At 37.9% G+C, this 23,099-nt stretch overlaps 1 protein-coding gene across 3 annotated transcripts in view; it reads right to left on the reverse strand.

Moving 5' to 3' along the window:
* Nucleotides 1-23,099, reverse strand: part of ST6GALNAC3 (ST6 N-acetylgalactosaminide alpha-2,6-sialyltransferase 3) — a 558,688-nt gene that overhangs the window by 40,605 nt on the left and 494,984 nt on the right. The window contains exon 4 of one of the 3 annotated variants that reach the window (XM_008959933.5): nt 16,776-17,168. The exons of the other annotated variants lie outside the window; for them this stretch is intronic. Within the exon in view, the coding sequence (XP_008958181.2) occupies nt 17,159-17,168 (10 nt within the window). The 3' untranslated portion in view covers nt 16,776-17,158. Of the gene's footprint in view, nt 1-16,775; nt 17,169-23,099 lie in introns of those variants that run through there. 3 annotated transcript variants of the gene reach the window in all.

Raw genomic sequence — 23,099 nt, forward strand, 5'->3', positions numbered from 1 at the left:
CACGAGGGACCCCTTCCACCCTGGGGTCTTTCTCATGCTACTTGTGATGGGCTCTGTGGGAATCTTAGTAATCCTCAGAGATTCCATTAATGAGTAGGTGGCTTATTTCAAATGAGTAGGTCTCCCTCCTCTGCCATCCCTGTTCCTATGATCGCCACATCAGTATGCTTCTTACATCATACTGAAACCATTTGTTTACAGGCCTGTGTTCCCACTAGACGCCAGTTTGAGTGCTTTGAAAGCAGAGACTGGGTCCCATTTATCTTTGTTTTTCCAACAAGTATCACAAGGAGTAGGCACTCAAAAATTAATTATTGGAGTGAAAACAAACTTTGGGGAAAGTAGAATAAAGAATCTCAGATAAAGTGTCTGAGAGGCAATTCTAACACTCTTGATCGGGTGTGGTACATTCTTTACCAAAGAGAAAATTTATGAAACCACTTTAGAAAGATGCTTGATAAAACCTCTTTTTATTCTGCCACATTCAATTTCTCAAAATTATGCCCTGTCCAAGGCCATCAGAGCTTTCTGAATCTCTTTTCTATCTTAGGCAAATGTTTATTTCCAAATGTTCACCATGCCAAGATTGTGTTATCTAATGTGGGCATTCAGAACTCTAGGTAGGTGCTAATAACCTTGTTGCTATTAAGGATACCAGATTAAAAATTAACAATGTAATCACAGAAAATTCCAGAGATAACATCACAATTAGGTCTTCAAAACAACACAGTTCTTTACAGAATCTTCCTTTGCTTCTATACTGCATTTTGTCTGATAAGCACTTGCCAACAAAGACATCATACTAATTACAATTTGTTATACAAAGGGTAGGAAAACTGATAAATGATTCATTGATTATTTTCTTTATGAAATAATTCTTCTGTTCTTGTCCTCATGTTACATTTGGATAACAAATGGAGGCTTTAAGTGCCTTCTCAAGGAGTTTTTTAGAAAAAATCATGTTTTCAGTATTAATTCTTAGCAACTTTGAGTGCATATACATTAAACAAAAAAAAAGGAGGACAAAATGAGTATTTTTGGTTCTTTGTATGTGGAAAAGAATTCCCCTTTTAAAAGTGGATTTGTATAAAATAGTCTTTGGCTTCTCTGTAAGATTTTTCACTCCCCACCATTCCAAGTTATGTAAGGCACACATCCTCTCCTCTGTGTCCCCAAATGCTATGCTAGAGAAGGCAAGATGTCTCTTGGCATTTATTCTGGTTTTCTTGTCCTGAAAAGGTCAATACCTGATATGATAGCTAATTTGTCAAGGGAGAATGGCTGAGCAAGAGCAGGAATTTGGGCAGTGGGGAAATGTGAGCCAGTCCACAGGGCCCTCAGTGAGTAGGAAGGAGTGACCAGGAAGTCTGAGGTGAAGAGGAGTGGGCGGTTATAGAGCCAGGGTCAGGGGCTCCAAATGCTTTCTGGGTGCCTTCTCTTCTCTGTTTTCTCCTGGGAAGCAATTTTATGATTCCCAAATCTGTATAAGATGCCCAGTGGTCTCTCCATCAGGACATTTCCCTCATGCATACACCCATGCACCTTATCCATACCATGCCCCAAAGTGATCTTGCATTTTCTCAACCCTTTTCTCATTTCTGTATTCCCATCTCAATGAATGGTGTCAGCAGTCATGTAGGCCAGAAACATTTCTTCATCACCCCGTCTCTTTGTTCTTCCTTAATCCCATGTATTCTTGATGGATTTTACTTCAAAATGTTTCTGAAATGCATTCTTTCCATCTTCCTTCACTCCAAACCTCATCATCTCTGTTCTGGACAAGTATAATCTCTTCTTGACGATCTCTCTGGCTTAAGTCTTTTCTCCCACTTTTCCATCCCCTAAACTGCTGACACAGTGAGTTTTCTATAAAGCAAAGCTGATTGTGTCATTCTCCTTGATTAAAAGGCTTCAGTTGCTTTCCATCATTTAAACTAGGGAATCAAATCTGGGATTCTTCACCTTACATAAGAACATCTTCACAATTTTATCTCTCTTTACATTTCTGGCCACTTCTCTGCAGGTTGACCCTTTACTTGCATGCTATGTTTGATCCACTCAGAATAACTCACAGAACTTCTTTCCATGCCAATTGTAAATTAGATAGATATTTATTATTGAGGTATGACATGCCAGGCACTCTTCTTCTAGGTCCTAGGGACATAGATGAGGTGCCCTAGTACATGTTCTTCTGGAACGTCCTTCTTAGGCTTCCTTTAAATTCTGCTCACATATGACCTCCTCTGTGTAGTCTTCATGGCCCTCCCAGGTAGAGGCAGCCAGGCCATTTTCCATGCTACAAGAATTTATTACCTCACATACACAACTCTGATGTGGCACAATACAAATATGTGTCTCCTTATCTCTTTCCCTCACTCAACTGAGGGTTAAAGTCCTAGACAGAGCCTGTGTCTTATTCATCTTTATCCTCAGTGTTCAGGGTAATGCAAGGCATGAAGCAGGTGCCTGATAAATATATAAATATTTTCTGAATGAATGATAATATGTGCCCATGATGTATGTCCAGGATAAATCCGCATCATACACACTTGCCCTGGGCTCTCTGGAAAAAATACAGGCACATCATCAGAGGACCCTCCACCACACACACACCTAATGTCAAAGTAATTCCCCAGACTTTTGAATCAAAATAAAATTTCTTTAGCTGAAAATAAAAGATAAACATAACTGGAAGGGAGGTTAACAGTGGTTGCCTCAGGGTGGTGAATTTCCAGAGGAAACCTGGGTATATATGCCAGCTATTCCCTTTGCCTGAAATGTCCACTCCAGCCCCTACACACACATACGCACACACACACACACACACACACACACATACGCACACAGCCTGGTTAACTCTTACCAATCTTTCATATCTCATTTGTATTTATTTAGGGAACCTTTCCTAACCTTTATCATCACAGATTAAGTGCAGTCTCCTGTCATGTATTCTTAGAGCATCAAATATCTTCCTTTAGTAGCTTTTATCTAGCTATAATTACACTTATTTATATTATTCTTTGATTAATTTCTATTTCTTTTTCCAAACCATAAGTTCAACAGGGCAAGCTCCATGTATGTTACACAGGAGACTCTCAATGTATATTTATTGAATAATAATCAAATGAATCATCTACTTTAATATTCATAATAACCAACCAAGGTGAGCCCTGTTATCATATGCACTTTCCAGAGAAAATGGACACAAGTACAATTAAGTAACTTGCCCAAGATCCCACAGTTAGGGATGAAACAGTGAGACAGTTACTGGCTTTCTGCATGCTGGTTTCCTGTATCACAGAGAACTAATTTAGAGCGATTTTAAAACTTTCCAACTTTAAATAAATGAGTTCAGCTTTATTATTCACATTGAATGCCTAAGAAAATTATTAATTTTAAATATGGGTTTAAAAAAATGAGTACATCCATAGAGAGTTTGTCTTTGTTTGATCTCTCAGCTCTGATTGGAAGTAAGTCAGTATTAGCAGTGTTGTTAAAATCTCCACCATGAAGATCCATGTGGGTGCTTGGAGTCTTACAATAGAAAAGGTAAGCTTATTTCCTTTTCTAATATATGGTTCTTGTTTAATTCCCAGTGTGTGTTTGAAATAATTTAAAAAAGTAATCTGATATTTGCAATTTACTGAAACATCTGACAACTGGGTATTGAAGAATTTATTGTTGCATTATTTGAGAGCCTTCCTAAAATCCTAATCCTATTTTTCTTACAGAATGAATGCATTCCTTCATATTAAAAGACACTAAAAAGTAATGGCAGATGAAATGTGGTCACGTTGAGCAGCTGCTCAGAACCTCAGTAAAGCAGGGGTCTTGATTACAAAGAGAGATCTATGGATCCCAGTTGATGGGGAGCAGAAACACAGGTACATCTTAAGTATAGAGGTCCTCAAGGGTACAACTTGGCTATACTGAGCACATTTTCCAAGGCCACTTGCCAATCCTGCTCTTAAATGCCATTGAACCTGGCCAGAATTAATTAAGATGGATCCCCAGTTTGTAGGATACTTAGCCCATTGAAAGAGAAGGTGACGCTGAATAAAAAATGGATTACAAGAGCAGAACTGGAGCCCTCCTCCCACCTCTCAGGGAGAATGTAAGGATGATTGTTGCTCCCTACTTCCCAAGTTTGGTATGGACAAAAACTAGATGCATGAAGGGGTGCTGGGTATCAAGGAAGAATTGCTTTCTAACTCATTAGGTATCTGAATGCCCAGTTCATCTGCTTGTAGTGGGATCTTGCTATTTGCAAAGCTTATTTAAGCTACCCTTAGAACAAGTCAGTATTTCTATTCCCTTTCTTTCAGATGGATTCTCTTAATGTTACTCAAGCAGCCAAGCAGTTAGGAGTAGAGCTCTGAGGAGTCAGTTCCCCCACCTGACATGTTGCATCATATTAATGCTGAATTTCAGACATGAATTATTTTAACGGCCCATTTTATAAGCCATTCATTGTCTGAATTCTTATAAGAATTACCAAGTTTTATTCTTTAACCACTTAATACAATTTTTTTCAGCTCAGAAGGGGATCGTGGAAAGCTGGTCAGGGCACATTTGTCCTGTGGGCCAGGTAGATTCCTTTACACCAGGGCGCTGGGAAGATCTGTTGGTTAGAAATGAGACTTATGTCAGGAAGCACAAGGTAAGGGTAAAATTTAGTTCAGGGTTATTCTTTTTAACCTGGGAAAGTGCATGATTTTTGCAAACTGCTGTAAAAGTACTTGTCATGTGAAATAGTTTAGCCCTAATGAAAACTCCCCAGAATAACAAATAAGGAGATATTTGCAAATGGCATGAAATATCAGAAACCAAAGCAGTGTTTTGCTGTGATGAAATGTCTTAGTACATTATTTATGCATTTTTGTTTTTATTCAGAGCTGCATAGAGACATAGCTGTTTAAATACATTAACTTTCCCATTCTACTAATTCATTGAGCAGAATAGATTCAAATCACCAGTGTATCAGTCAGGATCTACACAGGAAATAGAAACTACTCTAAGTGCTTTAAACAGAGAAAATTTAATACTTGGAATTGGTTACATAGATGATAAATGACCTGAAAAGCTAATCAGGGACAGAGGAGGCAATTCAAAGATATATAAGAACAGGAAGCCACTGCTTCTAGGATGTGGTATTTCCAGAAACCAGTTACTCAGGCTGGAACAAGTGGAGCCTAGTGGCTGCCTGGCAGAAGCTGGGACCATGAAGGAAAGGGATGTCTAGTGGGAGTGGAGCCACAGAAGACACAGCTTCTTCCTGCTGGAAATGCCTCCCCAAGGCAGAGGGAGAAATACGGTGACTTCTCCCCTTTCCTCATCCTACAGTTTTCTGCTAGTACCCGTGATTGTCAAAACTACTAGAAGCTGGTTGTCAAGGGAGCCTCCAAATGGTGTTTCCTGTGATTGACAGCAAAGTAGAGGAAGGGAGGGAAATGGATTTAAGGATACACAGGCAAATGGCCAATTAGCACACGCACTGACTTACAGTATCCTGTCCATGGCAAATATCAAGTGCATTACTTTTATGCTATTAGTTTTGAAGTTCAATTCACTTCTTCGTTTCCTTAGCTTATATTTCTGAGCAACTTTGATTGACCCATCCCTTGTGTTCTATGTAGCACAAAGACACTGGAGTTTTTCTGTGGTAGAAAAGCAGAAACCAAGAAAACATGAAAGGGAGGAGATAGGTGGGGAAGGGATCATACACTTTATTTGGATATGGCTACATTAAAAAAAAAACTAGGTAGAATGCTTTATTTTTTTTAAGTTATATTTCTTTGGACAGGCCCTATTTAAACAAACAAACAAACAAAAAACTACCTGTGGCTACTAAGCATTCACTGGGTCTATCATTCTCTTTTAGGATGTCTTTAGGGGAATATGCAGTAAAAAGAGGAATGGGATCTAGGCTGAGATCTGGTCTGGTCAGGAGCAGACTGGCTGCCGGTAAAAATGGAAAAGAAGAAACATGTGCTCTGTATGTTCATCACCCCTGTTTCCCACCTTCCTCTCCTTTGGGTTTATGCCAGGTCTCCCAGGGATAGGTCCCCTAGTGCCCTCTTTACTCTCCTCAAGGCCTGGTGGATCCTAACCGATGGATGTTTATGGAGAACTGGTGCTGCCACAGCCAGTAGCAGGACCTGTCTACACCTGTTGGTAACCTGAGCGTCCCACTCACAAATCCCAGCCTTCAGGCTTTTCCACCCACATGCCACGTCTCTTGATCCTTTGGAAGTCATTAGACCAGATTTGAACTGCCTGAGGGACAGGCTGTCCTTTTAAATTCCATTTATCAAGAGCCGTTATGTGCCCAGAACTTGACGGGATGCTTTTCCTGGATTATCATGTTTAATCCTCACACCAACATCAGGTTACAGATGAAGAGACCAATTTAGAGATTAAATAATTTTCCCAAGGTCACTCAACAAGTAAGCCTAGAAGTGGGATTTGGACCTGATTCGTTGTGTGCAAGCATATGCTGCATCACACTGCCCAGGGCCAGGACGGGCAGCAGAATGCAGCCTCCTCCACATGTTCGCCGGACTCTCAGCATCTAGAGAACTTTGCCCGTTAGCCAGGCATCTCAAAGCCACAGTCACAGCTCTGGACACACAGGCGCTGAGGAGAACTGATCGAGCAGTAATGTCTCCATGGGGACCAGCCAGTCAGCAACAGTGTACACACTCACTGTGTACTGACCAGGACTCAGACAATATGTTCTGCCAATCCCTGGACTCCTAATTAGCCTTCCATCTCCCAAAGTGAGTCGGTGTCATGTAATCAAACGCGTCTTTTTCCTTGTCTCCTCTCATTTAAGGGACTGTAGCTAGCTCCTACAGCTTATTCTGTACTACCCATCAGGACCAATATAAAGTCATTCTAAGAATAATCCACCCAAACTGGCCTTCATATCTGGTGTCTGGAATATAGCAGAAATCTTTTCATTCAGTGTTAAAGCATTGCATCATCCAACGAACTGACTGCAAATGGACACACAGTCTAACTTAAAGGTTATGGATCAGTAGGTAAATGCAAAAATTCTATTAGTTTTCAGACCTGGGGTTTATGACATTCATTTAAAATGAAATCAAAATCCTGTACAGAAATAGGAAAGGCACCATGGATAGATTCACTTTTAACAGCATCCACTTGGCTATTACACAAGGGCCAAGAAGACCGTAGTTTCTATATCATGTAGTTACTTTTTATTCATGTTCACTGACTTTGACAAAGACGGTAAATAGCATGCAGAGAATAGATACATTTTGAAGAAATATTAAAACACTGATTAATGTCACATTAAGAAGTGTAAAGTCCCTTGGGTAGAGGGAGAAAAATTAAAATGCCTTTGGTTCTTAATGAAACTGCACCAGGCTTACATAAATCTAAAATCCTTACTTTAACCTGAGTTTAAAATAATGGGCTAACTTGACAGTGCTTTACAAATCCTAGCAATGAACATTATCATTTATTACCAGAATGAGTAATAATAGGAGTAGCAGAGAGATAGTGCATATTGGGAAGCGTCCAAAGAGTTTAGCAAGACAATATTTCTTTTTCACAATACAAAGATAAAACAGTCGTAAAACTGAGAGTTCATTTCATTCACTGGGAGGAGAAGGGCAGGTGGGTGTTCTGGTTAAACAGATTGCAATCCTCTTCTATAGGAATGTAAAGGAGAATGAAGAAACACAAGAGGTAATATTCACTCTGCAGTGCAAGAAGGTACATGGATTTAAAGTCCATCACAGTAATTAAATTTCAATGTTGACACAGTACATCTCAACATTCAGAGTTCTAAATATAGTTTATACAGTGCCTGTGAGCAAAATGCAATGCACATGAATATTTATCTCTGTAGTGAAGCTGCTTCTGCCACATGCTCTGAAAAGAAGGGTTGAGATTAGGACAGACCAAAACAGAGTCCACAGAATTTGATGATAATCATTTCAAAGTAGTTGAAATGAGCCCGTGGCCTCGTCAGAAGCAGTGATTTTAAGCATTTTTGGTTGTAGAACCCTTTTCACAAATGAAATCTAATTAGAAACTAAATATTTGAAATGGATTGAAGTGAGATAGGTTAGTTGATTTTTGCAGGTGGCAGGGTATTCCAGGCCAGTGACTTCTCAATGCCACAGACTTTGAGATGCATAATCTAAAGCTATTCTTTTAAGCAATAAATAAGTAAAATAAAAATCCACTGGGTATTTGATTGATTTTAAGGTACTGACAGATGGTAGAGAGCTATGTATTTCTAAGGAAGGGCTTATGGAATGGGTTGGTTATGATAGGGAAGAGCAATAAGATTAGATGAAATGAATGCTAAAATAAATGTTATTCACTTTCTGCCACATGAAGATACTGTTTTCTTTCATATTATTCCTGGGCCCTCAACTGTGGATCTGGTTCCAGCATGAACTGTGCATCTACTCTGTGTTTGCCCTTCCACCCAGTGTGTCCAACTATGCCTTGGAGGTGGTGTCTGCACTTAGGCTCTCGCCTCTCTGGAAGCGCCTGGGACTGCAAGGTGTTGTTCTTCCTCTTATGCCTAACATGTTTCTCCACCCTCAGCCCTGATTTCCTTAAGAATGTTCATAGTTTTTTTTTTCTTTTTTGAGAAGGAGTCTCACTCTGTCACCCAGACTGGAGTGCAGTGGCATGATCTTAGCTCACTGCAACCTCCACTGCCCAAGTTCAAGAGATTCTCCTGTCTCAGCCCCCCAAATAGCTGGGATGACAGGTGCGTGCTACCATGCCCGGCTAATTTTTTGTATTCTTAGTAGAGATGGGGTTTCACCATGTTGGCCAGGATGGTCTCCAACTCCTGACCTCAGGTGATCCGCCTGCCTCGGCCTCCAAAATTGCTGGGAATACAGGCGTGAGCCACTGTGTCCGGCCAAGCATATTTATAATTTTTTAGTCAGCTTAGGTTACACATGCTGTGGTAACAATCCCAAGTCCTCAAGGACTTAGCTTATTTCTTGCTAGTACTGCTTTATCATAATGGGCTGGGTAGATGTCTTCTTCACTCTGGGACCCAGGCTAACACTCATATTTGGGATATTGCTGGCCTCGTGACAGAGAAAAAGCCCCATGTGGCAATATATTACATAAGGCCTCTGAAATTTTCTGCTGGGAAGTAGCGTATATCATTTCTTTCCACATACCATCGGACAAAATAGGTCAATTGGCCTTTGAGAAAGCTCAATTCAACCATTTCAGCTAAGTTTCTTTTGTTGCATGATTTCAGTGGTGGATACCATATTTCTTTAGAGCTAGCATGACTCATGCCAGTTTCCATTGAGAGCCAGAAGTAGGATTCCTTATATGTTTCTCTTTTAGATCTTGTTTCTCCTATTAGAATTGCTTACTAAGTAATTTCATATCTGAAGCTGCTACTAGCATTTAAGATATTGGAAAATCAGAGATACCTAATGCGTCCTGAACAAAAATATCGCTATGCCTTAATGCTGCTGACTCTCCCAAGAGGATGTTTTCCTGGAACCCTACAATTATGAAATCATGGCTTTAAAAAACATTTTCTGTACACATTAAGATTGACAGACATGATTTGCAGCAGGAGGAATTGGGCTTTGCATCACAGATGCTTATTAGTGAATTCATGGATCAACAGGCTTACAACATATTCATTCATTCAGCGTTTATTCTGAACCAAGCAAGCACTGTTTCAGATCAAATCCTGCTGTCATGTAGTTTACAAATACAATCCAACCTGGGATAGATATTTGACATTATAAATGACATGTTCAACATCTGACATCATCCCAACTGCTCCACTGATCCCAGCTCCACCATTTACTAACTATAAGACCTTGGGCAAGTTACCCAACTTCTATAATACTCCCCATGCAAAAGATAGGGATAATAAAAGCAACTACCTCATAGGTTTGTGGTGAGGATTTCCTGAAATAGTGAAAAGCACTTAATTGTGCCTGGAGCTAAGCAAGTGCCCAATAAACATTAGTCATGGTCCTCATTACCACCATGATCAGATTACATATTAGAGTGGTGGTGAGGAACAGAATTGGGCTTTGTAGACTTTTACCTGAAAAAAATATGGAGATCTTTGTTGAAGAAGCTTAAGATGGGTCAACATTGTTATGTAGCTGTTTAAAAAGCTACAGCCACCTTAAGTAGTTGATGAAAAATGTCATATTGTAGGAAAATTAATTCTACTTCAGTCTTCTCTGATCAAAATTTACCTAGAATATGGAAATATGATTGTGGTGTGGGACACTCATTTCTGAAAAAGAAAGAGTAGCTAGTATATCTGCATCACACAGCGTCCTAAGCACATAGTTCCTGTAAAGATGAGTTCCTGGCATTATACAGCAGCAGGCACTCTTTCATTTTTGTTAAATCATTATACAGAGGCAGGCACTCTTTCATTTTTGTTAAATCACTAGAAGTCATGACATATTTCAACCTTAGTTTCTTCTAGGAATTTTTCAAACAACTGTTGGGCAATCCTACAGGGATGTTTTATAATGCCCTTCAGAATGTCAAAAGGACTTATACCAATCCCTAATTTCCTGCTGATCTTTACCATCTGTTACTTTGACCTTTTCATCAAAGGCTTCTCAAGCTGCTGGAAGCCCTGCATGTCAATACCCAGTGGAATATTCTTCCTGGGTTTCTTTGCCTCAGTCCCAGCACTATCACTTGCATACATTTTGTCGGCCATTATGGTTTCAAACAGTTCACTAGAACACAAAAATATATGGCAGAAAGAAAGGCTCCTGAGGGGTACATAACAAACATTGCTGAAGACTTTCAACTGAGTATGGTACCGTAGAGTATTCACTGGCTGAGAACATTTGCCATATGGGGCACAAACGTTTGCTGCCTGACAGCATCCGGTATAGTCTCCCAAATCAGCTCTCATTGGCTCAGAGTATGCTGGCACTCTGAGTATCTGAAAAATTATATATTAACAGTTTGCACTAATAAATTGTTCTATAGATAATTCTTTTGAGAAACTATTACATATGCAAATAGTATTTTAACAACCCAGTCTGCAGGGGCAGTATTAAATGGTACATGGGTTCAAATTTAGTAGTACTTTAAGAGAAATAGAAATAAAGTATTGTCTGCTTAGAAGATAACCACATGATGAGAGAAACAGGAAAGAGTCAAAGCAACTAGGAGTGTGAACATCCAAAAGAAAAGACAATTCACTTGAAAACTACTTCCAAGCAAAAAGGAAAGCTGACTTGCTGTGTTCCAGAGAGCAGAAGGGAGAATAAAAACTGGGTAATAAGAAAGCATATTTTTGTTCCGCTTGAGAAAATATTTTTAATACTTAATACTGTCCCAAAAAAGGAATAGTTTACATTCTGTGATAACGAACTCCTTGTCAGTAGAGGTAGTAAATGTGGATGACCATTTGTTAAGGGATTTATGCATTGAGTAGTGTGGTGGTTTATAAACAGTGGCCACAAACTCTTTGACATTCCTTCTATAGAGATATCTATGTACCCTCCTCTTAAATCTACATGGGATTGTAATTGCTTTAATTAATTAAGGATGAGGAAGTGACACTATGTGATTTCCAAGGCTGGGTCATGAAAGTCTATCCGATGTCCGCCTGATTTCTTGGAATGCTTGCTTTTCAGATGCTCTGTCTCAGAACCCAGCCACCAAGTTGTTATAAATCCAAGCCACATGGAAAGACTGCTTGTGGGAGGCACAACTCAAACTAGGTTTGAACTTTCATTTATATCCATTGTGTCACTGGAAAAATTAGAAATAAATTAAGTTCTACTAAAATCTAATATCCTAATTGTCTACGGCACCATCATTCATCTGCACGTCAGAGTCAACATGTGAAATCTTCTCTTTGAGTACTGTGCAACATATTCTGAATTAAATGGTCTAGTCAAACTGGTTTATATATGTATTATATTATTTAGTTTCAACTTATCAATCAGCCCTCTCAAAATGGACAAGTGGCGTAAAAAGATTTCTGCAAAGAAAACATAGATTGACTAAAAATAGTAACAAGGCAAGCACATAGACACAAGAAGAAACTGTCAGAGCTGACACATCTCCTAGGGCAAGTTTCTAGCTAGCCACAGTATCAGAGTAAAAACCGTGATGATTTGATCTCATCAGAACCAACTCAATGATTTAGAAATTACCCAAGAGACTACTGGAAATGCAGATTTACACCCAATATATTATTGATCCTTACCCAGAGTTATTGTGCTTGTTATATTAATTAATGATGATGGTACATATGTACATATTTGTAACTAATAAATAAAATTGGAAGGTTGAAAAATATGAAATTGCCAATGTTCAAGTATTTTTGACCCACAAATTGTCAATTTCATATGGTTCAACCTAATTTGCTGAGGTTAAATGCTCAAAAATTATTTACTTTGGAGTGAGTACAGTAAAAATGTCTGTGTAGACTATTGGTTTAAGGAATAAGACACTTGATAAGCATGAATTTAGTGAGTGTTTAGGAAACTGTTTACCATTGCTCCCCAGCTGTGTATATATGTGAACACAGACATATGACATGTTACAAAGTTATTGCTTTCCTTGCCTGGTGAATAGATAATTTTATTATAACACATGCACTCTTCCCAATTGGGGTGGCTCTTAGCACCCAGATAGATTATGAAACCCTGACTTGAATGACAATAATTATTCTTTGCCTGACTCCATCCTGCAGTGATGTATCTAGAAAATCAACATTCCTTAGTAAAAAAACAAGGCTTTAAAAAGAATGATCTTTATGGGAGCTGGTGGTTATAGAGAATTTTAGTGCCAATAAAAAGAAGATGAGGATTACTTGTTCCTTTGAGGCCGTGAGGTAATTAAAAAACAATATTTAGTGGTTTTTAGAACACCTATTTCCATGAAGTCTCAGCACTAAACAATTCAGGGAAATCAGAATAGATAAATCACCTAAACAGATCAGAAAAAAAATGGATAAAGCAACCATAATTCTATGCTACCTCCACCCCCTCCAGATCCATTAAATTATTTCAACCTCTTGGCATAAAATCCCATAACACTCCAAAGCATGTGTCTTGCTTTGGTGCTTGTCAAAATTAGTGTCTGAAAGACTGTACAGGGAATGCTTTTCCATTCAAGGGACAGTTTCCTATTGAAGCCCCTCTCCCAAATGACTCAGAAATGTACTCTCACCCTGCATATGCAATATCAACTCTCTCTTATCAGCTAAGATTGTTCTGTTTCATGGCACCATATCTAAAATAGATTTATGCCTTAAATTAAAGAGAGATCATGAGCTTATTTGTTTATTTGTTCTTTCAGTCACTGATACATTCAACAAGTATTCAAGTGACTACCACAAGCCACGCAGTGATGAAGACACAAAAAGAGTACAGCAATTTGCTACCTGGGGCTAAGGGGCTACCAAAAAGTTAGAATTCCAAACACCAGGTGAATCTGGTTCCCTAAGATAACATAAAAATGTGAGAAGAATAAAACAGGTTGTTGAAAACTAATGTGTTCTGGCACTTTTGTGTTTCTCAATAATTTACATATAAACACTGGCTCCTTCAGGAGCTATCTCCAAGTTAAAGTCATGTGACAGAACATCCGGAAAGAGCAAGAAACAGAAAGCGTAGGCCTAGTGAAAGGGAGAGGGTAGCAGCAATTTCCAAAATCCCTGGGATTCCATATCCCCTACAGAGTGAAGAGTGGACGTGAATCTGTCAAAAGAATGTAGAACAACCTGTAAGAGCCTCTTACAGGCCAAAGATGGGACAATTTGAGCATCAACAGGGATGATGTAAATGCAATAGATTGAAATACTTCAACAAATTTTAAATCCATGTGTTCTTCATGATAGTAAAAAATTATTGAGTACCGAGGGATACTGTAGGGAACTAATGATAATTTTGAAAACTGTAAATAAAAGAATCAAGAGTTTATCCTCCCTTGGCTACACTAGTTGTACTACTGGTCACCAAAGAATAAAAAGGAGGAAATTTTTATTATAAAAATATCACATCTAATAAATGATGAAGGTATGAGAAAATAAGAATACCAGTATTTTGTAATCTCTAATAAACTAATGGATTTAGGCATTGAACATTAATGGCTAGCACTTCAAAAAGAGATAAAGCATATAGTGTGCTTTTTATTAAGTAGAAAAGACCACATATGTAAATGTCTTATCAAAGAAAACCCCACAAAAATCTAATATAATAAAACTTCTAGATCTAACTACTAAGTACAGTAAATAAGAGACCAAAGAACATATTAAGCTATATCATGGGGATGCAATCAGCAAAAACTAGACTGTGAGAAGCTACAGGACAAACAATCATTTTTTCCCTTGCAGTTTGACAAATGAACTGCAAGAAGAAAAAAAGAAAAGGAGAGGAGTACCATATGTTTTAAAAAGTCTCAAGATAAATCAATCTATGGACAAGCAATGTATGTATTTTATTTGAATTATGATTTCTTAAAAAATGTATGATGCATTAGATAATTGCATTGACTGGAGATCTGATGACATTAAGACTTATGGTGAATTTTTTTAGTGTGGGATTGGTATTCTACTCATATATAAAAACTATGTTTTTATCTTAGGAAAGTACATAATAAAATATTTTGAAATGAAATAATATGCTATTGGATTTGCCTCAAAAAAAACAGGTGGGAGAAGGGTTGGGAAGATGTGACTGATGATGAAGATGGGGCTGCAGAGACCAATGAGTTGGTATTTTCTGGAGCTGGTAATCGATGCATAGAGGTTTCTTTTATATTATTCTGTTTATATTTGTGTATGTTTGGATTTCTCCCCTCTCCACAATCAAAAGCAAAAAGAAAACAAATTAGTGGACATATGAATTCATGTATCCAAAAGATCAGCAGGACTGGCTAATTTAGATTCTTTCAGATTTTCCAGTGAAGTTACCAGACATATAATAGTCCGGTTTTCTCAGATCCAAAGCTATACCCAACGTGAAATCATATGAATATATGTAAGCACGATAGAATGAAAATAGAAACTCACTCTTGCTCTCTCCCTCAGTGCATTTGTGTAGAATATATGTATGTCCACCCACACACAAATTTGTGTATGCATAGGTATATCCTCAGATGCGTCTTATTTATATTCTGCTTGAAATTGTTTTTAGCCTTGTTGGAGAAGGCATCTGAGGCTGACAACAAACAAACCAATATTTCAATTAGCACAAAAACACGTATCAGATTTTACATACCAAATAAATGATCCTGGTGGCATGGGTAGGTAGTGTATGTAAAACGAGTCCATGTGAATGAGCATACAGATGCTGTGCCTAGAAGATTAAGGGAATTCTACACTATCAAATATCTGTGTCTAGGTTTATTTTAGCCTGGAGAAAATGCACTTGACTTAGAAATTCCATATTTTAGAGCAGCTCCCAGTTTCCTAGGGCTAATCTTTAATACTGAATAGATAAAATATTCTCCAATCCAACAAATCAAGCAATAAAAAGATGGTTCAGCTACTTTTCATATCAAAGGTCAAAGAATCCATCTTAATACTCTACTATGAAATGCTAGCCCGATGAAATTAAAACAAGACAACACAAGCCAACAAACAAAAACCCCAAACTTCTGAAAAGTAACAAAGTCCAGATTATGATATAATGACCTCTTGCAACTGATTGTTTACTACATCTAGTTGTTTACATAAAATAGAAGTCCTTATAGGCCTCTACATTATTTAAGAAAATTAGCATGTTTCAAGAAAGTGGCAGATTATTGCAGATGAAAGTGTTTTACCAATAGGGATTTTATGGTTGGCAAATGTGATTAGATATCCGTTAGCATCTGCAAGCCAAATATGTGGCATGAACATCCCAGAAACACCTCAAAATGGATATTCTAATTTCCACCACTTCAAATGGACAAAAGGTTTTTATTCAGGCATAATCAAAGACAAACAAACAAAAAACTAGATAGTAAATTAGGGCAAGTTATTTCTGCTGCTTAAACAATTATCAAGTCCCCATCTGCTGCCTAAGGATAAATGGCAAAAAGAATCGTTTGTCATTGTCATTTTTTGAAATGTGGCAAATGTTGACCGTCTACTTATTAGTCTGTTGCCTTCATCCACTAAACATATTGAAATTTTATAGGAGATGAATTTAGGGAAAATGGTAAATAGTCTCTTTCTCCAAGTGAACAGAATAAGGACATAAAGAATGATAAAGCTACCCTCCCAGAACCACTTGCTCCATTAATACAATTCTGCCGGGAATCTCTGATTACACAGAGGTGGGCTTGCAGTTTCCATGACCACTAATGGGAGCAACATGTGCACAATGCTGGGAGGACAGTGCCTTGATGCTCTGAGGGTGTTGCTCCTAAATATCTCCCCACTTTACCAGGGCTTTGTTTTTGACAAATACTGGTGTGCTGTAATGAACTTTAAGCAACAGCTGGAGGAAGAATACATGCCCAGTTTTCAAGGTCTATAAGAAAATGAATGTTTTTATGACATGATTTATAAATGGTATTATATCTATGAAATTTTAATGCTTTAATTTTGAGCCACATGGCATGAATTAGTGAGCCAAGATACTATCAGGGCTCGTTTTCACAAGAGCAATTTCCACTAAAAGATTAAGAGGCTATAGCTCTTGGTAAAGGTTACCTTCCAAGCAGAAAGAGGCAGTGGCAAGGGAAATCTAGCATGGCCTTTTCTACAAAACAATTCCCTTGGAGAAATCAGAAAGCTCTCCATTCAGTAGTCCTGTAATCAAAACAGAGAAATGGGAAGAACAAGTTTTGCTTTGATAAAATTTAATAAAGACAAATTGAATAAAACAAAAACTGATCAAAACAGAGAGACAACATTTAAAAATATTTACATACCACATACCACAATTTCCCTTCCTTTTTAAAAACTGTAACCATCATACCTGAATAATTATGCAGCAAGTCTACAAAGGGAAAGAACTTTACATAAAGCCACAATCTTAATCTTTGAACCACTGACATGGGTATTTGTTTTGTCTTGCTTAGTTTTGTTTGTTTGTTTGTTTGTTTCTTTCTTTCTTTCTTTTATTCCTTCCTTCCTTTTGTGGTGGGGCAGGACATGTATGTGGTGGTTGCTGTTCGATCAGTCAACACTGCATGGTCACTCTGTACTGGATGTCATGGGAATGGAGAAGAAATGGCAGAAGAAAATTAGTTAGACATGCAAATCAGTACTTTAGCTACGAGAACCCCCTCATTCCTTATACCTACTGTGAAACTGATTAATCAGGCTCCCCAGAGCTTTTCCTCTGGTATTTCTTCTGACATGTCATCTGTACTTTCCAAAATTATTATACAACTTTTATGAAACTAAGTCTACAATACAGGCTCTAAGGTGTAACTGATGTCTCTTTTGTAAGCCAGAGAAATGTGCACAGCCTGTGTCTCCGAAGGCTAATATTTCAGCTCTTCTTGGGGTGTTATTACCTGCATGTGTCTGGCTTCTATAGCACTAGACTGCCAAGATTCCTTGGTCTAACTGCAACAGGGGAAAAGCTATCATCAATTATGGATTGGGAGCAAACAATTAACTTTGCAGGAAGCAATTCAAATGAAAGCCAAATTGCATTTTGGACATTTTGTAACATCAAAACTTCAGTTTATCAGGACATACAAAAACACTTCATTTTCCACAGTGTCTACGGGTGCCATTAAATTCTATCCTTTGGCCTTTCTCTGTGTCTCTGTTAAGAATAAAAACACTATCATGGAGGTAAACACCCATTGCCAATAACTAATAACTAATTGCCAATAACTAATCATCCTGTTTTCCTCTGTATCTGAGAGTCTCTAGGGGAGGAACAGAGAAATTTTCGAGCAGAGTTGCCTAAGGTTTCCCTAGCTGGCCCTGACTGCACTGGCCACCTGTTCCCTGTTTAGAGAAACCATCTTTCCCTCCCCAACCTTCTGTTCCTTGTCTCAGACTAATGATGATATATGGGGTGCCGTGTTCCTCCTAATTATGAAAATTGCTTTCTATTGGTTCCAAGATTTTTATTTGATATCTTCTCAGAATCTTGGCTAGCCTCTGTGCCTTGGGGCCCTTAAGTAAAATTAGATCTTAGAGCCCCCATATGGGATCTGACACACAGCTTTTAACCAGGAACTCTTATTTAAAAAAAAAGAAAATCTGGTTCTTTATAGAAAAGATGCTACTTCTCTACCATAAAGTCCACTACACTACCAAGCCTGGGCTTCCATATCTGAAGAAGAGCTTCCAGACCCTGATGCCCAAATACCATCATTGGTAAATACACCATTTCACCTTTTCCCTACGGATTTCGTTTAGTATGTTGCTCCTGTAAAATTGGGTGCCTTACCCAAGTTTGTGGACTTACCACCATCTCCCCAACTCCTCATATAAGAAACTTGAGAGTTAATCGTGATGCATTCACTACTCTCATATTTAGTTACCATCAAATCACCTTCCTCAATATCTTCTAAACCAGTCTACTCCAATCCACCCACACTCTGCTATTTTATTTGAGGATCTCAGGATTTCTTACATTTAGTACTAACGATTGTGTCTGATACAGCGTGAGTGCTCAATGCATGTTTGGTGAATAAATCAATGATGTAATTAATGAATAAAACCTGTTCTCTTTTGACTGGCCACTAAGGGCATAAGAGGATAGGGCACCAGCTTTCAGGTTCCATTGGAAATCACAAGATGGAGGGAAAACTCAGTTGTTTTATTTTCAGAAGGAAACTTAGTATGTTTGTGATAGATGTTGGAAAGGAACTTAAGAATGATTATCTTTTCATTGATGATTAAAATGGATTTCCATTTCCTCTGCATATAAAGGTGAACTGTTGCTATGGCTCAAACCAACACATTTCATCACTGGCTTCTCCAAGACAACATGTTCTGCATGTTAGAGTCTCTTCTCAGCTATAAAAATGAATATTTTGGCTGCTTCAAACTGCAATTCCATATTCAGAGTTTCTACTAAAATAACTCAACTATTCAGGTACCTTTGACCTATGGAAGACAGAGCTTAGGTCAACTTCTTTGCCTTAGCATGGGGCTTGAGGAAGACCACACATGGAGGAAGGGCCACCTTCTCAACTAGCCAAGTGAGTGAATCAACTCTGCTGACAAACGAGTGGCAGATCAAAGCCATATCCCCTAACAACCCGTTCTTCCACATGCTACTGGTGCTCTTTGATACAAGCTATTATTTTCTTCATCAGTTTTATGGACACCTTTAACATCTTAGACCCTTCCAGGGCTCTTTCTGGCAGTTTGAACTTTGAAACTTGGAAAAGAAATAACCCCAGGCTTCAACTGCCTGAGATAGTTCCCAGAGACTTGCACATACTTTCAGCAGAAGAAACTATGGGCCCTTGAATTTCAGATTAATATAAGGAAGATCATTTTGAAAATTGGAGCTACTGGTTGGTGGAATGGGCTGCTTCAGGAAGTAGAGAGGTTTTTGTGCCTGAAGATTTCAAAAAGAGGCTGGTAATTACTGCTTAATGTATCAGGGAGAGGATTCAGCCATGGGAGCAGGAGTGTAGTATAGATAATAGAAATAGAGAAGGTAGACCGTTTAAATTCATCTCTGAGATTCTACGGTCCTAATAGATTCTACTTAAGTGGTGATAAATTCTACGTGCAGACTTAAATAATTGTCAAAAGGCTATAAAATATCTAGAAATAAGGCTTATAAGACTGTCTCATTTTATATAATCCATTATTGTAGATACACAGTTTAGATAAAAATTCCTGATTTTGAATTTAACACATCATCATTCAAAACTGTGCCATATACCAGGTCCTCACAGTGTTTATTTAAATAATTTGGCTACTTTGTATTGAATTGTCAAGTTTCATACTGGGTATTTCTACTCTCTCTCTTCCATTTTCCATAGATTATAACTTTCACAAAGGCATTTTGCATTATTCATTGCAGTGTTTCTACTATCTAAATAGTCCTTAGCACATAGTAGGTGTTCAATGAATATTTATTGAATTTTGAACATTTTCTTACCCATAAGATTGGATGAAAAAGACAAAATTATCTATCCAGAGCAAATATTTTCCTTGCATCCTTCTCTACTGTCCCTGCCAACCCCACTCCTACCCACACTGGCTCCAAGGACTCAAAGAACCAGACCATTCATTACTTCCTAGAAGTACAAGGCCAGAGGATAAAAATTAAAATATTAACAGTATTTATATCTGCATAAAAAACTCACAAATGTGTTTATTTTTTATTTATGCTTTTCCATTTTTCATATTTATTTTTAAAATGAAATGTTATTACACCTATGAGACAAAAAAAAAAGGAGAAGAAAGGGGGAAGACACTACCTTGGCTACATGTTCATTCAAATTGGATGAACATCTCTATAAGCATGGAATCAAAAGGACATTTTTCCTTTTTCCTGTGTAGGTGTAACACAAACAATGTGAGGTAGGCCACATAGTCACACTAAGTTCTGAGCAGAGAAGGAACTAAGCACTCAGGTTCCCTGTATCAGGGCAGGGGATTGCTCCCTGTGTGTGCAATTCACACACAGACCCTGCTCCCTCAGAAATAAGAACACCACTCTGGGTGTTGGGATGCTTGCTGCCATATGCCAATCAACAATGAGATTTGTTACGTGGAAGGAGGAGGCAGGAGATGCAATGATCCTGGCCTGTCAGCAGGTTTATATCGCTTATGACATTTCAGCAAGTGACCGGATGCTTGTAAGAGGACCCGAAAGGTAGTTCCACTTGCCAGCACTGGTAATTGCTTAAAAAGTGTCTGTAGAAATCAGCAGTCGCCTTGCATGCCCCCTGGAAAAGACATGGCTAAGTGACTTCAGAGGTTTGTTCAGCACTGCCTTCAGCACAAATACAAATAAAATGATTAAGCCTATTTCCCCATGACTCCCCTGGCAACTCACTTCCAATCTCACCACATCGATCACCAGGAAAAGATTATCTACTTCTACGAAACTTTTAGTTAACTTTCTGGGCTATGGTCTGACATCAGCAAAGCTTCTCTTTAACTGATAAGACAAGCAATTTCATTTTTGTCCTTAGTGAGTGTAAGGTATTAAGACACTACCTAAAATTCTTCAAAATGGTATCTTCTTGTCTCCTTGCCAAGCTGTGAGACTAACAATACCTCTGACAAGCTGAAAAATTTCTTAGCTGCCTGCTGTCTCCGCAACAAATTTCCTTCATCAACTAATTCACTAATTTGGGCCTTCTTGAGAACTCAGCTAATTTGTAAGAACAGGTGGCTTATTCCATAAGTGTTCAATAAAGATTCACACATGATTACACATACAGCATTGCCTTAAAAACAAATGAAGAAATGTGTGTATTTATGGAGAAGCTAAAGAGACAGACAAGAGATTCTTTAGTAGCTAACTGTGTGCATCTGGTGATCTGGCAAAATTCTTCCCAGAAACTGGTGGGGGAAGGAAGCAGAAGTAGGTGACATAAGGATATAAAGTCCTGGTCACATGGACAATTAACTATTCTTGGGGAAGCTGCCAAGAGGTTATAGATATGAAACAAACAAAAAACTACCAATCACAGCTTCACTCTTATTTTTTCTCTATTCTTATGTTTACCTGGCCTTGAGTTTATTCAGTCATGCAACATTTATTGAGCATTTAATAGCACTTAATATGGGACAGGCACTGCTTCATTTGCCTAAGTTAACTATATTCTCTTATTAGAACAGAGGAAAGGATATGTTATGTGGTTAAGAAAATAAATTAGATGCTGTGATATTACTAGGATAGGCAGGAAAAAAGACAGTTCATGTAAAGAATATAAAGCCAATCATTCCCCCATTTGCCTGGACATAAAATATCCAAAAAAAGAGGGAAAAAAAGGAATGATAGCAACAATTCTGAATGATGTTTTTGTCAAATTTAAGGAATTGGCTAATTATTTTTCCATGAGGAATATTTAACTTAAGAAAAAATGCCTAACATCAGAGAAAGCTAGAAGATACAAAGTGATGTTATCATGATGTATTTTTCTCAAAAGGGCAATAATTTTTGATAAGATGATTGCTATAAGAGAGCACAGGAAAATTCACCCTTTTTTCTTAATAGGGTATTAAATTTTAAAATTTCTAAATTTTCTTAGTTAAGAATTAAGGATTTATGTGCATAAATCACTAGCTCACAAACCATTGGAACCATATAGTACAAAGTACAGTGAGTACCACAATAATTTTGAGTTAACATGTACATACCAGGATGATAATAAATTCAATCACTCTTTATATATGATAAGCAAAGAACAGCAACTCAACTCACTCAGGCATAGGGAACCTTTCTTTCCCATTCATAATCCTAGTTATTCTTCAATTATTTGATCCAGGAAAAAGTATTTGCATTTATAATATAAGATAGTAAATACTTCTGGTGCTCAGAAGGTTTAAAATAAAGGTTAATTGAGGTGAAGAATTCAACACAGTTCCCTAACAAAACATGCTTTCTAGAAGCAAGAGAATCTGTCTCCTACAGTCTGTGATAAAATCATGGCTGTGAAAATATTTCAACTGGCACAAGGATTACTGTCCCTTATAAGTGCAGAAGTTTCCTTTTTAAAAAAAGTAGGTGGATACAGAGGTAGCTCACATCTTTTGGTCCAAGAGTTCTAGCTAAGGTCTAGAAACAGTGAGGGACCACTGAGAGATTTTAATCAAGAACATGACATTGGAATTGAATATTGCAGGAAGCCATACCAGAAGAAGGGATAATATTTCAGAAGATATCTTTGTAATTCACTGAAGAAATGACAATTAAAAGGCATTATGAATGGGAAGACATACACAGATAGGAGATAGAATAGATAACATCTGGTGTAAAATTAAATGCAAAAGACACTTGGATAACTGAGATTCTAGTTTTAGGCCTGGATAGAAGCCTCATCCATTAGCAACATTAGGAAAATAAGTCAAAGAGCAATTTCGAGAGAGGAAAGGAGGGGCTAATTTTGGACAGTTTGAGGTTTTAGTTGTCTAAAAGGGTACTGAAGTAGAGACATCTAGAAGAGCACTGGTATTTGAGTCTCAGCAGGCT

The sequence above is a fragment of the Pan paniscus genome, chromosome 1, assembly GCF_029289425.2.
Source record: "Pan paniscus chromosome 1, NHGRI_mPanPan1-v2.0_pri, whole genome shotgun sequence".
Taxonomy (NCBI): domain Eukaryota; kingdom Metazoa; phylum Chordata; class Mammalia; order Primates; family Hominidae; genus Pan; species Pan paniscus.